Below are 14,565 nucleotides of genomic sequence, written 5' to 3' on the forward strand. Positions count from 1 at the left end.
CCACTGACCCGGAGGGGAACAGCCCTGATTCTGCTGGGCCCAGGGCAGGGCAGGAGACGGGACCTGATCTAAGCCCGCTTCCGCCCCTTGGTGCCCACGTCCCAGCCCTGTACTCAAGGGACGCGAGAGGGGCCACGATCTCCTCCGTCCTTTATTCAGCGCCGGGCCGGTGGGTTTATACACGGTACAGAATAAATAGGGGGTCCCTCCGCCGGCTCGGCCGCCCTGGGGCCAAGGGCAGAGTCATTCCGGGCGGAGAGCGAGAGCCCGGGAACGGGGAGGGGGGGCAGCTCGCGGCCGTTCACCAAACCTCCTGGCCGTGGGGACAGAGCCGAGCCGGGGTTCCCATGCCCGGCCAGGGCAGCCGGGCCCCGCTGCCCCCGCACCGGTTTAAACAGTGACAGCCCAGGCTTTAATCATTAACGAGTCACGCTGAAGTTTACAGCGAGTGGTTTTTCCCTCTGCAGTAACCTGCGAGGGGGTCCGGAGCTGCAAAGCCCCCTCCACACCCGGCCCAGCTCCCCCAGGGCTGGGCAGAGCGCGGCAGGGGAGCCCGAACCACCCCCCACCCCATCCCCGAGGGAGGGGAGAGCCCCTGGCACTGCCGGGCGAAGGGGGAGGCGAGGGCGCGCAGGGTGCTGCCAAACGCCACGGCTACGCCCCGCAGCGGGGACAAGGGATGGGCCAGAACGGTGCCACTGCCCCAGCGCAGCCGCCCAGTGACACCAGTACCACGGCTCTGCCCATCCCAGTTCTCACCCCCAGCGCCGCGGTGGCGTTCCCCAGGAGGGTCCTTACGCTCGCGCGTTCCCCCGCCGTCCCCAGTCTCCCCCGCCGTCCCCGGCGCGCTGGAAGCTAACGAAGGCGGCGAGGAGCGAGGCGGGGGGATGCCGAGGGCACTGGGAGATCCCAGCTGGGCGCGGGGCTACAGGATGGCGCAGGGGGGGCGGCTGTTGGTGATTTTCTCCAGCGGTTCCCCATTCCTCGCTCTGCGGATCGCTTCAATCAGCTGGGGAGACAGAGGGGAGGGGGTCGTGCTCCGGGCCGGCCTCGCTGCGCGCTCGGGGGGGGGGACGCAGCCGTGGGGAGCGCCTGGATGCAGCCGTGGAGGTCAGGCAGCCGCGCCGAGGCAGGAGCTCCGGGAGCCGCCCCCCCCTCTCCCCACACGAGCAGCGGCTCGGGCTCGCGCCGTAGCGCAGCAGGACCCGGAGCAGGTCCCGGCAGGGTGCAGGGAGGGGAACAGCGCTCGACGGGACTGTGAGGCGCTGCCGGAGCTCGGGCAGAGCTGGTGGGTGAGGAAACGGAGATGTCGAGGTGAAAACCGGTCACAGGGGAGCTCGCTGCGAAAACAAAACCGCCCCGTGGCCGCCAGCCCGGCGGACCCAACAACACTGCAGGGACGGGTACTTACGTCCTTCTCGTAGGGAAAGCCTCCGTTCTCCAGCTTGGAGAAGACCAGCTGCCCGTTGATCTCAATCTCGAAAGCACCTTAAAAGCACACGAGGCCGAGCCGTCAGCCGCGCTCCCGCCCCGCGCAGTGCCGCCAACCCCGATGCCCAGCCTGCCTCGCCGAGCCGCGGCACAAGCGTCCTTCCAGGAGGCAGAAACGCGGCGGTGGCACCCCCAGACCCGCCCAGCTGTACTTGTGGCAGCCGAACCGGCCTGGCAGAGCGCACAGTGCACCCTGGAGAGCGCAGGGGTCTCCTGCCCTGCTCCAGGCAGGCCTCCGGGTCCCTGCACCCAACGAGACCCCAGCGAGGGGCAGCCCCTGCGAAACACAGCACTCAAACAACCGGGTCACAAACCCCCCCAGCCTCACCGCAAGCCTCACACCAGCTCAGCCCACTGCAGCACAGCCGTGACCCCCGCTCGGCGCCGGCCACAGCAGGGCTGTCATGGGCCCTCACCTGTGCCCCCCAGCCTCGGCTCGATCTCGATGTCTGGGTACTCCTCCTTCACAGCGCTCGCCAGCTCCTGGTACGTGGGCTCGAAGCCACAGGGCTCGCTGGGTGCGGGGAAGAGCGGGTGAGAGCGGGGTCCGCACCGCGGGGAGCCCCCAGCAGCACCCCCCCGCCCTGACACCCCCGGCCAAGCCCCCCTCAAGCTACTCCCAGGCCCTGCTGCTGCCTGTACCCCAACATCCACCACAGCAGCCCCAAATTCCCACCCCTAAACCCCTTCAAACCCCCGCGCCCCCACCCTGCCCAGCACCCCCATCACCCCCCGAACCCCCACGGGCCTGAAAGCCTGCCCCAGTGCCCGCATGCTCCGTCCCAGTTCCCCCAGTAGCTGCCCCCGACACCCCAGTACCCCCTTCCCCGGCACCCCACCACCCCCCCCGGGCCCCTCACACCTCTGAAGGCCCCTGGGCCCTCCCACCCCCCCTCCCGGTTCTTCGCCCCCGGCACCGCCGCGAACCCTCGCAGGCGGCGGAGCGGCACCCGGGGAAGGAGCCCGGGCCCGGCGCGGCGCTCACCAATACTCCACCACGATGCGGACCCGCGGCTCGGGCTCGGGCTCGGGCTCGGGCTCGGGCTCAGCCCCAGCCGCCGCCGCCGCCGCCTCGGCCCCGCCGCTCATCGCCGCCAACCCCGCCACGCTCCCGCCGCTTCCGGGTATCGCCACGTGACGCAGCGCTTCCGGCCGCGCGGCACCGCGCCTCTCGTCTGCTCCGGGCGGGCTCCGCGGCGCCACCTGCTGGCGGGAGGAGCGCACGCCAGCCGGGTCCCCACGGAGCCCTCGGGGACCCACACCGACCCCCGTGGGACCAGCAGCCACCCCCACCGGGGTTCTGTGATCCCATGGGTGTCCCCGCAGACCCATAGGACCCGTCCAGCCCCTCCTGGGACCCCCACTGATCCCCCAACCCCCCCCGTGGGAGCCCTATAGGACCTTGGGCCACACACAGACCCCAAGAGATCACCCACGGAGCCATGGGACCGCCGTGGAGCCCATGAGACCCTCAGCATCCCCCACGGGGACGCCCCGGACCCCCTTTGGGGACCCCTCTGGGGAGTCAGTGGTCCCGTGGGACTCCAAGCATCCCACGGAGACACGCACACCCCCAGTGGGGCCACCCACACCCCCAGTGGGGATACCGACACCCCCGATGGGGCCACCCACAGACCCCACGGGGCCACCCACCGGCCCCACGGGGCTCCCACCGCCTTATAGAGACTCCCGCAGCACCCGGGGGGACACTCATTTCCCCGTGGGGTCCCCCACAGTCCCAGGAGGGCACCCACAGACCCCGCAGAGACCACTCCCGTAGCACCCACGGGGACAGCCACAAGGGACCCCACCCTCTGTCCCCACGGGACCCCCACAGCTTCCCGAATGGAACCCCCACAGGTCCCCCCCTCCCCATAGCCCCCGCCCCGGGGTCCCCACACCCCTCCAAACCCCAGGGGACCCCGCCGCCAGCATGGGACCCACCCCACGGGACCCCCACCCCACTGGGTCCCCACCTGCCCCAGTCCCTGCGCTGACCCCGTGGGACCCCTCCTACCCCACGGGGCCCTTCCAGTCCCCCCCGTGTGGGGTCCCAGGGGAGCCCCGACCCACAGCCGGGGACGCCCGGGGGGAGGCCGGGCTGGGCCGCACCCCCACGACAGCCCCGGGGTCCCCCCTCCAACGCCCCCCACCCCGGCGCTGCCCCCCCGGCCCGGTCCCTCCTGGGGTCACCCCGGTGCATTGTGGGAAACTCCCCATCACCACGGTGGGGGCGCGGGATGCGGGTGCGGGGGGCTCGGTTCCCCCCCCGGGGCTGGCGCGGGGCCGGGCTGGGGACCCCTGGGCGGGGGTCGGGGGCTGGGGGGCAGCCCGGGGTGGGGTGGGGGGCCGGGGGCCGGCCCGGGGCGCGGTGATGTCAGGCGGGGGCGGGGGCTGGCGCAGGTAGATAAAGCCGGGGCGAACAGGAATCCCCGGTCCGGCGGGAGCTGGCGGGACGCGGCGGGAGCCTGCGGGTAGGTGCGGGGCCGGGGGAGGGGGGGGGGGGGGGACGGGATGGGGACCCCCGCGCCGTGGGGCTGCCGGCTGTCCCGGGACATCGACCCCGTCCCGCCGAGACGACCCCGCGCTCCCCCTGCCGCACCTGAGCCCCTTCCCTCCCGCCTTCCTCCCGGCTCTTCCTCCTCTTCCTCCTCCTCCTCCTCCTCCGCCGCTGTCCCGGCAGGGCCTCAGCACGCACCAGGACCCCAGCCCACCGCCGGTGGCCCTTGGACCCCCCCTCACACCTCCCCTAGCCCTGGTGGCCCTGGTGACCCCGTCACTTAATCCTGGTGGCGCTGGGACCCCCTTCCCTATCCCTGGTGGCCCTGGGACCCCCTTCCCTAGCCCTAGTGACCTTGGGACCCTGTCACCTAATCCTGGTGGCCCTGGTGACCCCCTCCCCTATCCCTGGTGGCCCTGGTACCCTGTCACCTATCCCTGGTGGTCCTGGTGACCCTATCTCTCAGCCCTGGTGGCCCTGGGACACCCTTCCCTAGCCCTGGTGGCCCTTGGACCCCATTGCCTATCTCTGGTTACCCTGGGAGCCTGTCCCCTAGCACTGGTGGCCCTGGGACCCTGTCCTATAGCCCTGCTGGCCCCAGCCCCCCCATCCCCCATCCCCCCTGCCTTAGAGTCCTGCTGGCCCTGGGACCTCATCCCTTAAACTCGGGGGCCCTGGGACCCTGTCCCTTAACACTGGTGGCACTGGGACCCTGTCCCCTAAACCCGGTGGCCTTGGTCCCCCAGCCCCATAACCGCGGTGGCCCTGGTCCCCTTGCCCCACAGCCCCAAGGCCCTGGTCCCCCTGTTTGTCCCAGATTGTGGGGACACCCCCACCATCACCACCCTGTCCGAGCCCCAGGGCTGGTGCTGGGGTGACCTGAGGCCACGGTGATGGGCTGGTGGGTTGGTGGCAGGGCCGTGTCACTGTCCCCAGGCCCTGCGGGGTCCCCATCCGTCACATGCCCTGTCAGCCCCTCCAGTGTCCCCTGTGTGGCTGGGGGTGGCCCTGCACCATGTCCCACCATGGGCAGCATCACCCCGTGTGACCCCTGGCTGTCGCCATGTCCCTGGGTGAGCCCCGGGGCCCGGCCAGGCAGGCAGACCCTGGCCCCTCCAGCACAGCTGGGGCGGGGGTGCGGGGATGGAGCAGGGGGTCCGTGCCGGTGGGATGGCTGGCACAGGGACGGGGACGTGGCAGGGACCGGGATGGGATGGGGACGGTGGTGGCAGCTGCGTGATGACATCGGTCCTCACCGGCCATGGACTTGGACCCCGAGCTGGCCGGAGACAGGGGAGGGGACGGGCGGCGGGTGGATGACTAACCCGGCCCCGCGTGGCATCCCGGGAGCGGCGGGAGCTGGCGTGCCCGTGGCCACCGAGTGCCGCCCGCGTGGCTGTGGGCCCCGCGCGTGCGTTACGTGTGCCACGTGCCGGACGGCCCCGCGCCGCCATCTCCGGGCTGCACCAGCCCCTGACCAGCCCAGGCGACCGCCGACGGGGCTGGCTGTGCCGAGCCGAGCCGTGCCATGCCGAGCTGTGCCGTGCCACGCCGAGCTGTGCCACGCCGAGCTGTGCCGTGCCGTGCCAGGGCTGGCCCATGGCCGTCCACATCCCGCAGCCCCACTGCAAACCATTCTGGGGCCGAAACTGGAGCCCTGGCCGGTGTCCCCGCGCCGCCCCAGCACCGCGGCACCGCGTGGGCGCTGGCACCGGGCACCGGCGGCTGGACGTGGGCGAGGGGTGACGCGGCGGTGCGGGGGGCCGTGCTGCCAGGCCAGCCCAGGGCAGTTCCCACGGCGGGCGCAGGCGCCGGCTCCCTCGCCCCCGGCCTGCCGGCGTGGCCGCCCCGGCCCGGATGCCAGCGCGGTGAGGTGGAGCTGGGAGCGGCCGCCAGAACTGGTTTGGCCGGACTCGTGGAGGTGTCTGGGCTGGGCCGCCGCCATGCTCCGCTTCCTGCTGCCGCCGGCACCGCGCTCGCCCACCACTGCTCAGCCCGGCACGGCTCAGCCTGGCAAAGCTCAGCCCAGCGTGGCTCAGTCCAGGGTGGCTCAGCCTAATGTGGCTCAGCCCGGCGCGGTTCACCCTGGCACGGCTCAGCCCGGCAAAGCTCAGCCCAGGGCTCAGCCCGGCTCAGCCCAGCTCGCCCCAGCCCAGTTCAGCCCAGCCCAGCTCAGCCGGTGGCTCCTGGTGCCACCGGGCTCATGGTGGTGACATGGGGGGCACATCCCTGTGTGGGATGCGGGATGACTGGGGGATTCTCGGGTGTCTCATAGAGGGCTGTGCCCCTTGGGATGGGGCTGGAGGGATGGGACCACCCGGATCCACGGCAGCCGCTCGGGGCGAGCGGTGCTGAGTCACCTCGCCGCGTGCTGAGTCACCGCTTGTCTGGGTGCCGGCAAAACACCGGGCAGGTGCCAAGGGCGGGCAGTGCTGGGGCACCGGCGGCTGCGGCGTGCGGCCCACGTGGAGCCCGTCGCGGCGTCCCGCGGGGGCTGCCCACGCGTGGCCCCAGCGCTGAGGCCCCGGAGCTGCGCGCAGTGCAGGACCCGCTCTCTCCCCCCAGATAATGCCATGGAGGGGGGGGCTCAGCAGAGCAGCCTCCGGGACCCCCCCGGGCAGGGTGGCGTGGAGCAGGAGGGGGTCCCCAGCGAGCGGGACGGGGGCGAGGGGCCACCCGAGGTCAGGCGCTCCCAGCCCCTCTTCATCCACGGCAGCAGGTGGGTGGGGGTCTGCACCCCAGGGCTCTCCCACGCAGGTGGGGGGGTCCAGCGGAGTGGGGGGGGGGCACAAGACCGGTGTGGGGGTGCCCGGGGTTGCTCAGCCCCTCTCTGCCCGCAGCCGGCCGCTGCCGGAGCAGGAGCCCCGCGCCTCGTCACTGCCGAGCATCCCCAACCCCTTCCCCGAGCTCTGCAGCCCCTCCAACTCGCCCATCCTCAGCAGCCCCCCCGTGGGGCAGGGACCCCCCCGCGAAGGAGCCTCCCACGTGAGTCGGGGGGCAGGGGGGTGGCGACAGGGGGTTTTGGCCCCCGTGGGCGCGGGGTCCCCTCCGCCGGGGGTCCCTGACGCGCGTGCCGGCAGGTGGTGAAGGTGTTTGGCGAGGACGGCGCGTGCCGCTCGCTGGAGGCGTCGGCGGGGACGACGGCGCGGCAGCTCTGCGAGACGCTGGTGCGGAGGACGCGGGCGCTGCAGGACCACAGCTGGGCCCTGGTCGAGCTGCACCAGCACCTGGCACTGGGTGAGCTGCCGGCACGGCGTGGCACAACATTGCATGGCACAGCACAGCATGGCACGATACAGCTTGGCATAGCACAGCACGGCGTGGCACGGCATTGCATGGCATGGCACAGCATGGCGTGGCACAGCATGGCGTGGCACAGCACAGCGTGGCACCGAGCCGCCCCCAGCCACCCCGCTGAGCCCCGTCCCCCCGCAGAGCGGTGCCTGGAGGACCACGAGTCGGTGGTGGAGGTGCAGAGCTCCTGGCCCCCCGGCGCCGACAGCCGCTTCGTCTTCCGCAAGAACTTCGCCAAGTACGAGCTCTTCAAGAGCAACACGGTACGTGGCCACCGGCGCGGAGCCCGCGGGGACCTGGATGCCCCACGGGGACCCTGAGCCCCCATGGGTCTCCCCTGAGCCTCCTTGTCCCCCCAGCAGTCCCTCTTCCCTGAGGTGATGGTGTCCAGCTGCCTGGAGGCGAACAAGAGCATGGCACACTCCGAGCTCATCCAGGTATGGGGACACCGTGGCCCCCTGTGCCGTGGGGATCACCCTGTGCCATGGGGATTCCCACCATGCCGTGGGGATCACCCTGTGCCGTGAGGACCCCGCCGTGCAGTGGGGACCCCGCCGTGCCCCTCAGCCCTCGTCTGCCCCCAGAACTTCCTTAACTCCGGGAGCTGCCCCGAGGTCCAGGGCTTCCTGCAGCTGCGGGAGGCCGGGCGCAAGGTCTGGAAGCGTTTCTACTTCTCCCTGCGCCGCTCGGGGCTCTACTACTCCACCAAGGGCACCTCCAAGGTGAGGGGGTGGTGGGGGGCATGGCCAGGGGGTGCAGTGGGGCCGGCCCTGACCTCGCCCGCCCGCCCCAGGACCCCCGGCACCTCCAGTACTTCGCCGACCTCACCGAGTCCAACATCTACTACGTGACGCAGGGCAAGAAGCACTACGGGATGCCCACCGAGTTCGGCTTCTGCATCAAGGTGGGGATGTCCCCACCCGGCTGAGGGGGTCCCATCCCTTCCCTGTGCCTTCCCCTGCCAAGGGGTCTCTGCCCCCCAGGAGCCGGCCGGGGCTGCCCCGTGACGGCTCGGGTCTCTCCCCGCAGCCCTACAAGGTGCGGAGCGGCGCGAAGGGCCTGAAGCTGCTCTGCAGCGAGGACGAGCAGAGCCGCAGCTGCTGGATGGCGGCTTTCCGCCTCTTCAAGGTGAGCCGGGTGCTGGGGGATGCTGGGGGGATGCCCCCATCCCTCTGCGGGAGAAGATGCAGGACGGGTGTCTCTGTCCCCAAGCGGGGTGGATCTGGAGGTCCCCGTCCCCACACCAGGCGGGTGCTCCGTGACCCCGCTGTGGGACGGAGGCCCCACGGGACCCCCCAGCTCACGGGGCTCTTCGCCTCCCCAGTACGGCATGCAGCTCTACCGTAACTACCAGCAAGCACAGGCGCGGCTGAGCCAGCCCCCCTGGATTGGTCCCACACCCCTGGTGAGTGCCATCCCCCGGCCCCCCCGCCCCGCGGGGACCCCCCGGTCACCCCCCGCTCCCCCACAGCGAAGCGTCTCGGACAACGCGCTGGTGGCCATGGACTTCTCGGGGTGCACGGGCCGGGTGATCGAGAACCCCAGCGAGGTGCTGACGGTGGCCCTGGAGGAGGCACAGGCCTGGAGGGTGAGTGGGGGTGCGGGGGAGCAGGGCACCCCCCCCCCGAGCCCACCCTAATGCCCGCTCCTTGCTTCGCACGGCCAGAAGAAGACGACGCACCGGTACAGCCTGCCGGCAGCCTGCCAGAGCTCCCCGCTCAGCGCCGGTGAGCAGCGCCTGCCCGCGGGGTCCCGTCCGGCACAGCCGGCTTGTGCCGAGGGGGGGTCCCTGCCCTGGGTGGGGGTTCCCCCCCGCACCTGATGCCCGTCTCCCCGCAGCCATCCACCGCACCCAGCCCTGGTTCCATGGGCGCATCTCCCGGGAGGACACCCAGCAGCTCATCGGCCGGCAGGGCTTGGTGGATGGGTACGGGACCCCAGGGGCAGTCAGGGTCCCCGGGGCTCATGGGGCCCCTGGGGGGGGTACATCACCCTGGGGGCTATAGGGCCCTGTGGGTCATGGGGTGGTGCAGGAGAAGAGGGGAGGCAGGGGGGTCCGGGGGGCTTGGGACCCCCCAGGGTTTGCAGGGGACCTGCAGCCCCCAGGGGGGTGGGAGCCTTGGGTTTGGGGGGGCCCTTGGGGGGTACAGGACCCCAGGGCTCCGGGACCCCAGAGGTGACACAGGGGTGGCAGAGGGGCCCTCAGGATGGTACAGGACCCCAGGACCCCAGGGGTGACAGAGGGGGCCTGAGGCCAGCAGTGACCCCCCCCCTCGGGGCTCGCAGCGTCTTCCTGGTGCGGGAGAGCCAGCGCAACCCCAAGGGCTTCGTCCTGTCCCTGTGCCACCTGCAGCGAGTCAAACACTATCTCATCCTGCCGGTGAGTGCCGGGGGGCTGGGGGGTCCTGGGGGGGCCGGGGGGCCCGGGGCCTGACCCCCGATCCCCGGCAGAGCGAGGAGGAGGGCCGGCTCTACTTCACCATGGACGACGGGCAGACCCGCTTCGCCGACCTGATCCAGCTCGTGGAGTTTCACCAGATCAACCGCGGCATCCTGCCCTGCAAGCTGCGGCACTACTGCACCTGCGTGGCCCTCTGAGCCCGGCACGGCACTGCCACCGCGGCACCGCTCGGCACAGCCCCGCACTGCTGCTGTGGCACAGCCTGGCACCACCGGCATGGCTCAGCACAGCCTGGCACTGCTGCTGCGGCATGGTTTGGCACAGCCTGGCCTGCCGGCACTGCCTGGCACGGCACTGCCGCTGTGGCATGGGTTGGCACGACCTGGCACCGCTGGAATGGCTTGGCACAGCCTGGCATGGGGCGTCAGGACTCGCCACAGCACACGCGGGGACAAGGACGGCTCCCCCACCGCCAGCCCTCTGCCTGCGGGGTCCCGGGGTGCCGGCACGGCTGGGGACCCCCCACACTCAAGCACTTTCTCCCCACCCCGCAGCACCAGCCCTGAGCGTCCCCGCGGGCGCCTGGCACTCCTCACCCCTGCGCCAGGTGGGCTCAGGGGGTCCCCAGCCCCAGGAGCGGGGTCCCGGGGTGGGGGTGAGGGGGGCACCCACCGCCGCATCCCCCACGTCCCCACAAGGCCAGTTGAACTGTGACGTGTTTTATACCAGTGAGAATAAAGGTTATTTTTTCAGAGCTCACGCCTCTAAAGGAAAAGCTGGGGTGCCGGGGGGGGGGGGGGGGGCCATCCCCACAGCCCCCCACGGCTGGCAGCGTCCCCGTGTCCCCGCAGTGCCCCGAGTCCTGCACAAAGGCTCCTCTGTGCACCCCGGGCACCACGTGCGACTCAGCCACGCGGCCGCCAGCAAATCCCTGGGGAGGGGGATTAGTGGGGGGGATTAGGGGGCCCGGATTTGGGGGGGGCCAAGCCAGCTGCTATTAAAGGCAGGGGGCCAGGGAGCGGGGCCGCGGTCGCGCCATGGCTCCCAAGACGGTGCTGATCACCGGCTGCTCCTCCGGCATCGGGCTGGCGCTGGCCGTCCGGCTGGCGCGGGACAAGCAGCGCCGCTTCCGAGGTGAGCGGGGTGGGGGTCCCCTATTCCCGGGGGGGGGAACCCCGCGGGGGAGCTGAGCCGCCTCTGCCCCCAGTCATCGCTACCATGAGGAACGTGGGCAGGAGCGGGGCGCTGGCGGCGGCGGCGGGACCGGCGCTGGGCCGGACGCTGGAGATCAAGCAGCTGGACGTCTGCGACGAGGGCTCCATCCGTGCCTGCCTCGACAGCATCCCCGGGCGCCACGTCGACGTCCTGGGTGAGCCCCGGGACCCCCTGCCCACCACGACCCCGCGGTGTCCGGTGCCAGCGAGCCCTGTGCCGGGGACACCCCACACCCCGGGCACCCCCTGCCCTGGGGACTGCCCATGCCAAGCACGTCCCACGCTGGGGGCCCTCTGTGCCAGGGACACTCCGTGCGCCAGGGACCCTCCATGCAAGTGACATCCTGCACCAGGGACCCTCTGTGACTGGGGACCCTCTGTGCACCAGGGACCCCCTGACCCCATGCACCAGGGACCCTCCATGTCAAGGAGGTCCTGCACCAGGGACCCTCTGTGCGCTGGGGACCCTCTGTGTCAGGGTCACTCCATGCACCAGGAACCCTTCATGCCAAGGACGTCCTGCACCAGGGACCCTTTGTGTGCTGGGGACCCTCGGTGCTGGAGACCCCCCATCTGCCAGGGATGCTCCACACCCAGGACATCCCGTGCTGGGGACCCTGGGAGCACCGGGCGCGGGAGCCCCTTGCGCGGGGGACGCCCCACCGATGCCCCATGCCCACAGTCAGCAACGCCGGGGTGGGCATGGCGGGTCCCCTGGAGTGCCAGAGCCTGGCGGCCATGCAGACCCTCATGGACACCAACTTCTTCGGCCTCGTCCGCCTCGTCAAGGAGGTGCTGCCCGACATGAAGCGGCGCCGCGGGGGTCACATCGTGGTCATCAGCAGCATCATGGGCTTGCAGGGTAAGGGGGGGACAGGGTGCCCCGGTGGGACCGAACCCCCCCCAGCCCTGACCGGGACCCCCCACCCGTCCAGGCATCGTCTTCAACGACGTCTACGCAGCCTCCAAGTTCGCAGTGGAGGGTTTCTGTGAGAGCTTGGTGGTGCAGGCGCTGCGCTTCAACGTGGCGTGAGTGTGGGGGCTGGCAGCCGGTACGGCCCCCGGGGCGGGGGGTTTGAGGGTGCCAGGGTCCCCAGCGCCCCGTCACCGGGCAGGATCAGCCTGGTGGAGCCAGGGCCGGTGACAACAGAGTTTGAGGAGAAGGTGTATGAGGAAGCTGAACGCGCTGACTACTCACGGACCGACCCCGAAACAGCCAACATCTTCACCAACCTCTACCTGAGGAACTCCCGGGACGTCTTCGCCAGCCTGGGCCAGACCCCCGAGGACATCGCGGAGGTGACGGGCGGGCTGGTGCCCTGCCGGGCTGGGGGCTGCCCTCTCCTCCTGCCCAGCAGCCCTGGGCTGGGTGGGGCTGGGCTGGGCTGTTTAGAGAAGCCTCAATTAGCCCTAACGAGGAGCAGCGACCCCCAGCTGGCAGCAGGGCAGGGGTCCCGCCCAGACTGCTCCTTCCCCCCGAGCTCCATCCTGAGGGGCTGAGCCCGGCTGGGAATGGGGATGGGAATGGGATAGGATAGGATAGGATAGGATAGGATAGGATAGGATAGGATAGGATAGGATAGAGATGGAGATGGGATGGAGTGGGGATGGGGATGGGGTGGGGTGGGATGGAGATAGGGATAGGGATAGGATGGGAAGGGGATGGGGATGGGATGGGGATGGAAAGGAGATGGAGTGGGAATGGGCATGGGATGGGGTGGGTGGGATGGAGATAGGGCTAGGATGGGAGGGTTCGGGGATGAGGATAGGATGGGAAGGGGTTGGGAATGGGGATAGGATGGGAATGGGAAGGGGATGGAATGGGAATGGGGATGGGAGTGGGGATAGGATGGGATGGGGTGGGAATGGGGTTGGGGATTGGGATGGGATGGGGATAGGATGGAAAGGGGGTTGGATGGGGATGGGAAAGGGGATGGGAATGGGGGTGGGATGGGGATGGGATGGGAATGGGGATGGGATGGGGTGGGAATGGAGTTGGGATGGGATGAGGTTGGGATGGAGAGCAGATGGGATGGGCATGGGAGTCGGGGTGGGATGGGGATGAGGAGGGCACAGGGACAAGGCGGGACAGTGACGTCCCCACGCGCAGCACACGCTGCGGGTGATCGAGGCGGCGCGGCCGCCCTTCCGGCACCAGACCAACGCGGCGTACACGCCGATGGCCGCGCTGAAGCACGCCGACCCCAGCGGCGCCCTGGTGACCGACGCCTTCTACAAGCTGGTGTTCAAGTACGGCGCGGTGCTGCGGCTCAGCCTCCGCGCCATCCGCCTGCTCCGCTGGAAGGCCCAGAAGGTGAAGGAGGGGGCCCGGCTCCTCGGCTTCAAATAGCCCCCGCACCCCCGGCGTCTCAGGGCACTGCATCGGCGCAGCCGCCCGGGCACCCGGCTCACCCCGGGGGGCAGCTCGGGGGGCGAGGGGCCCGGGACCCGCGGCGGGGTTTCGCTTCCTGCTCCCGGCCCGAAATAGCGCCCGCCGCCGCTGTATTAAAATCGGGAGTGGTATTTTTTAACCGGCGCCGGGTGAAAAAGCAGAGCGGCTTCCTCCGAGAGTGCAGCGGCCGTGACGGGGCTGGGAAGGGCTGGCAGCTGCGCCCCCCCCCCCCGCCTCCCGCTCCCTGGGGGTCCCAGCCCCCCCGGCTGCCAGCGATGGCCACAGTCTCCTTCCCCCCAGCCACTGCTGTGGGGTGGGGAGTGGGGGGGCTCCCACATGATGGACCCTGTCACCCCCCCACACTGGCACCCAGCCCCACGGTACTGGGGGGGCTGCAGGGCAACGCGCCGGCGGCTCAGCTGCAGCACTGGGCGCAGGGGGTGCAGGGACGGGAGCGGGGTGCAAAGGGTGTCGGGTGCGTTCGGAGGGTGCCAAGGGGTTGCAGGGACTGGTGCAGGGTGGGGGTGGGGTGCTGGGTGCAGGATGCAGGGTGCTGGGTGGGTGCAGGGGTGTCAGGGGGACCCCAGCACCCCGCGCTGCCCTGGGGGCTCCCCCCCATCTCGAGGGTTGATAGCGGGGGGGGGGGGGGCGTGCAGCCCGTGCAGCCCCCCGGGCTGGGCGCAGGGTGATGGCGTGTGGGTGCCTGGCGTGACTGCGCCCGGGGAGGTGAGAGCAGGGGAAACCGCAGGGAGGCCCCGCCATGATTCGACGTCGTGGGGCCGCGTCGCAGAAACCTTCCCGGCTCCCGCCAAGCTTCCTGGGGCTGGGGACGCCCCGTGGCCTCGCCTGTGCCCAGGGTGGAGGGTGCAGGGATGCACATGGGGCAGGGATGCGGGGTCCCCTGTGCAGCCCCCCAACCCCCCGCCATGACCCCCATCCCCACCTGCCAGGGGCTGGACGGCGGCTGCGTCACCGCGCACCAGCCCGTGCCCAAGCCCAGCCAGCTCCAGGCACCGTGGGGAAAGGTCTGGGGGGGGAGGAGAGGAAATATTTTTGCCTTCTCCCCCCCTTCTCGCAGAGGTAATGGCAGAGCGGCGGTGGGGACCATGGCCCCGGGGCGATGGCAACGGCGCAGCACCTGCGGGACGTGCAGGGGTGACATCAAAGCGGTGGTGCAGACGCAGCCTCTCCCCCCCCCCCGCTGCGGTTTCTGCAGATTTGACTAACTTTCTCCACTCCGGGGGGCAGGAACGGGGGGGGCTGCAGCCAGCCC

At 71.1% G+C, this 14,565-nt stretch overlaps 3 protein-coding genes across 3 annotated transcripts; 2 read left to right on the forward strand and 1 right to left on the reverse strand.

Moving 5' to 3' along the window:
- Nucleotides 1-133: 133 nt before the first annotated feature.
- On the reverse strand, nucleotides 134-2,620 carry MIEN1 (migration and invasion enhancer 1). The gene is made up of 4 exons (XM_075443398.1): nucleotides 2,477-2,620; nucleotides 1,908-2,005; nucleotides 1,412-1,488; nucleotides 134-1,009 (listed from the first exon to the last, which is right to left on the reverse strand). Exons 1-4 carry the CDS (start codon nucleotides 2,578-2,580, stop codon nucleotides 926-928), a joined length of 363 nt encoding a protein of 120 aa, XP_075299513.1. The 5' UTR covers nucleotides 2,581-2,620; the 3' UTR covers nucleotides 134-925.
- Nucleotides 2,621-6,564: 3,944 nt separating this feature from the next.
- GRB7 (growth factor receptor bound protein 7) lies at nucleotides 6,565-10,247 on the forward strand. Its single transcript, XM_075443516.1, has 14 exons — nucleotides 6,565-6,710; nucleotides 6,832-6,976; nucleotides 7,072-7,228; nucleotides 7,427-7,548; nucleotides 7,645-7,722; nucleotides 7,870-8,007; nucleotides 8,079-8,189; nucleotides 8,315-8,413; nucleotides 8,610-8,690; nucleotides 8,757-8,873; nucleotides 8,952-9,012; nucleotides 9,125-9,212; nucleotides 9,572-9,665; nucleotides 9,737-10,247. Exons 1-14 carry the CDS (start codon nucleotides 6,565-6,567, stop codon nucleotides 9,881-9,883), a joined length of 1,584 nt encoding a protein of 527 aa, XP_075299631.1. The 3' UTR covers nucleotides 9,884-10,247.
- Nucleotides 10,248-10,723: 476 nt separating this feature from the next.
- LOC142364300 (retinol dehydrogenase 8-like) lies at nucleotides 10,724-13,377 on the forward strand. Its single transcript, XM_075443623.1, has 6 exons — nucleotides 10,724-10,820; nucleotides 10,894-11,055; nucleotides 11,583-11,762; nucleotides 11,836-11,929; nucleotides 12,016-12,199; nucleotides 13,011-13,377. Exons 1-6 carry the CDS (start codon nucleotides 10,724-10,726, stop codon nucleotides 13,248-13,250), a joined length of 957 nt encoding a protein of 318 aa, XP_075299738.1. The 3' UTR covers nucleotides 13,251-13,377.
- Nucleotides 13,378-14,565: the final 1,188 nt, after the last annotated feature.

This window comes from Opisthocomus hoazin, chromosome 26 (assembly GCF_030867145.1).
Source record: "Opisthocomus hoazin isolate bOpiHoa1 chromosome 26, bOpiHoa1.hap1, whole genome shotgun sequence".
NCBI lineage: Eukaryota > Metazoa > Chordata > Aves > Opisthocomiformes > Opisthocomidae > Opisthocomus > Opisthocomus hoazin.

What these genes read in the sequence shown, in the direction of transcription:
- MIEN1 (XM_075443398.1), bottom strand. Translation starts at nt 2,580, where the DNA reads ATGAGCGGCGGGGCCGAGGCGGCGGCGGCGGCGGCTGGGGCTGAGCCC. An exon ending in GCCGAGGCTGGGGGGCACAG is followed by an intron (nt 1,489 to 1,907) that starts GTGAGGGCCCAT and finishes TGTGCTTTTAAG; the next exon opens with GTGCTTTCGAGATTGAGATC. An exon ending in GCTTTCCCTACGAGAAGGAC is followed by an intron (nt 1,010 to 1,411) that starts GTAAGTACCCGT and finishes CTGTCTCCCCAG; the next exon opens with CTGATTGAAGCGATCCGCAG.
- GRB7 (XM_075443516.1), top strand. Translation starts at nt 6,565, where the DNA reads ATGGAGGGGGGGGCTCAGCAGAGCAGCCTCCGGGACCCCCCCGGGCAG. An exon ending in AGCTCTTCAAGAGCAACACG is followed by an intron (nt 7,549 to 7,644) that starts GTACGTGGCCAC and finishes TTGTCCCCCCAG; the next exon opens with CAGTCCCTCTTCCCTGAGGT. An exon ending in AGGAGGCACAGGCCTGGAGG is followed by an intron (nt 8,874 to 8,951) that starts GTGAGTGGGGGT and finishes TCGCACGGCCAG; the next exon opens with AAGAAGACGACGCACCGGTA.
- LOC142364300 (XM_075443623.1), top strand. Translation starts at nt 10,724, where the DNA reads ATGGCTCCCAAGACGGTGCTGATCACCGGCTGCTCCTCCGGCATCGGG. An exon ending in GCGCTGCGCTTCAACGTGGC is followed by an intron (nt 11,930 to 12,015) that starts GTGAGTGTGGGG and finishes GTCACCGGGCAG; the next exon opens with GATCAGCCTGGTGGAGCCAG. An exon ending in CCCCCGAGGACATCGCGGAG is followed by an intron (nt 12,200 to 13,010) that starts GTGACGGGCGGG and finishes CCCCACGCGCAG; the next exon opens with CACACGCTGCGGGTGATCGA.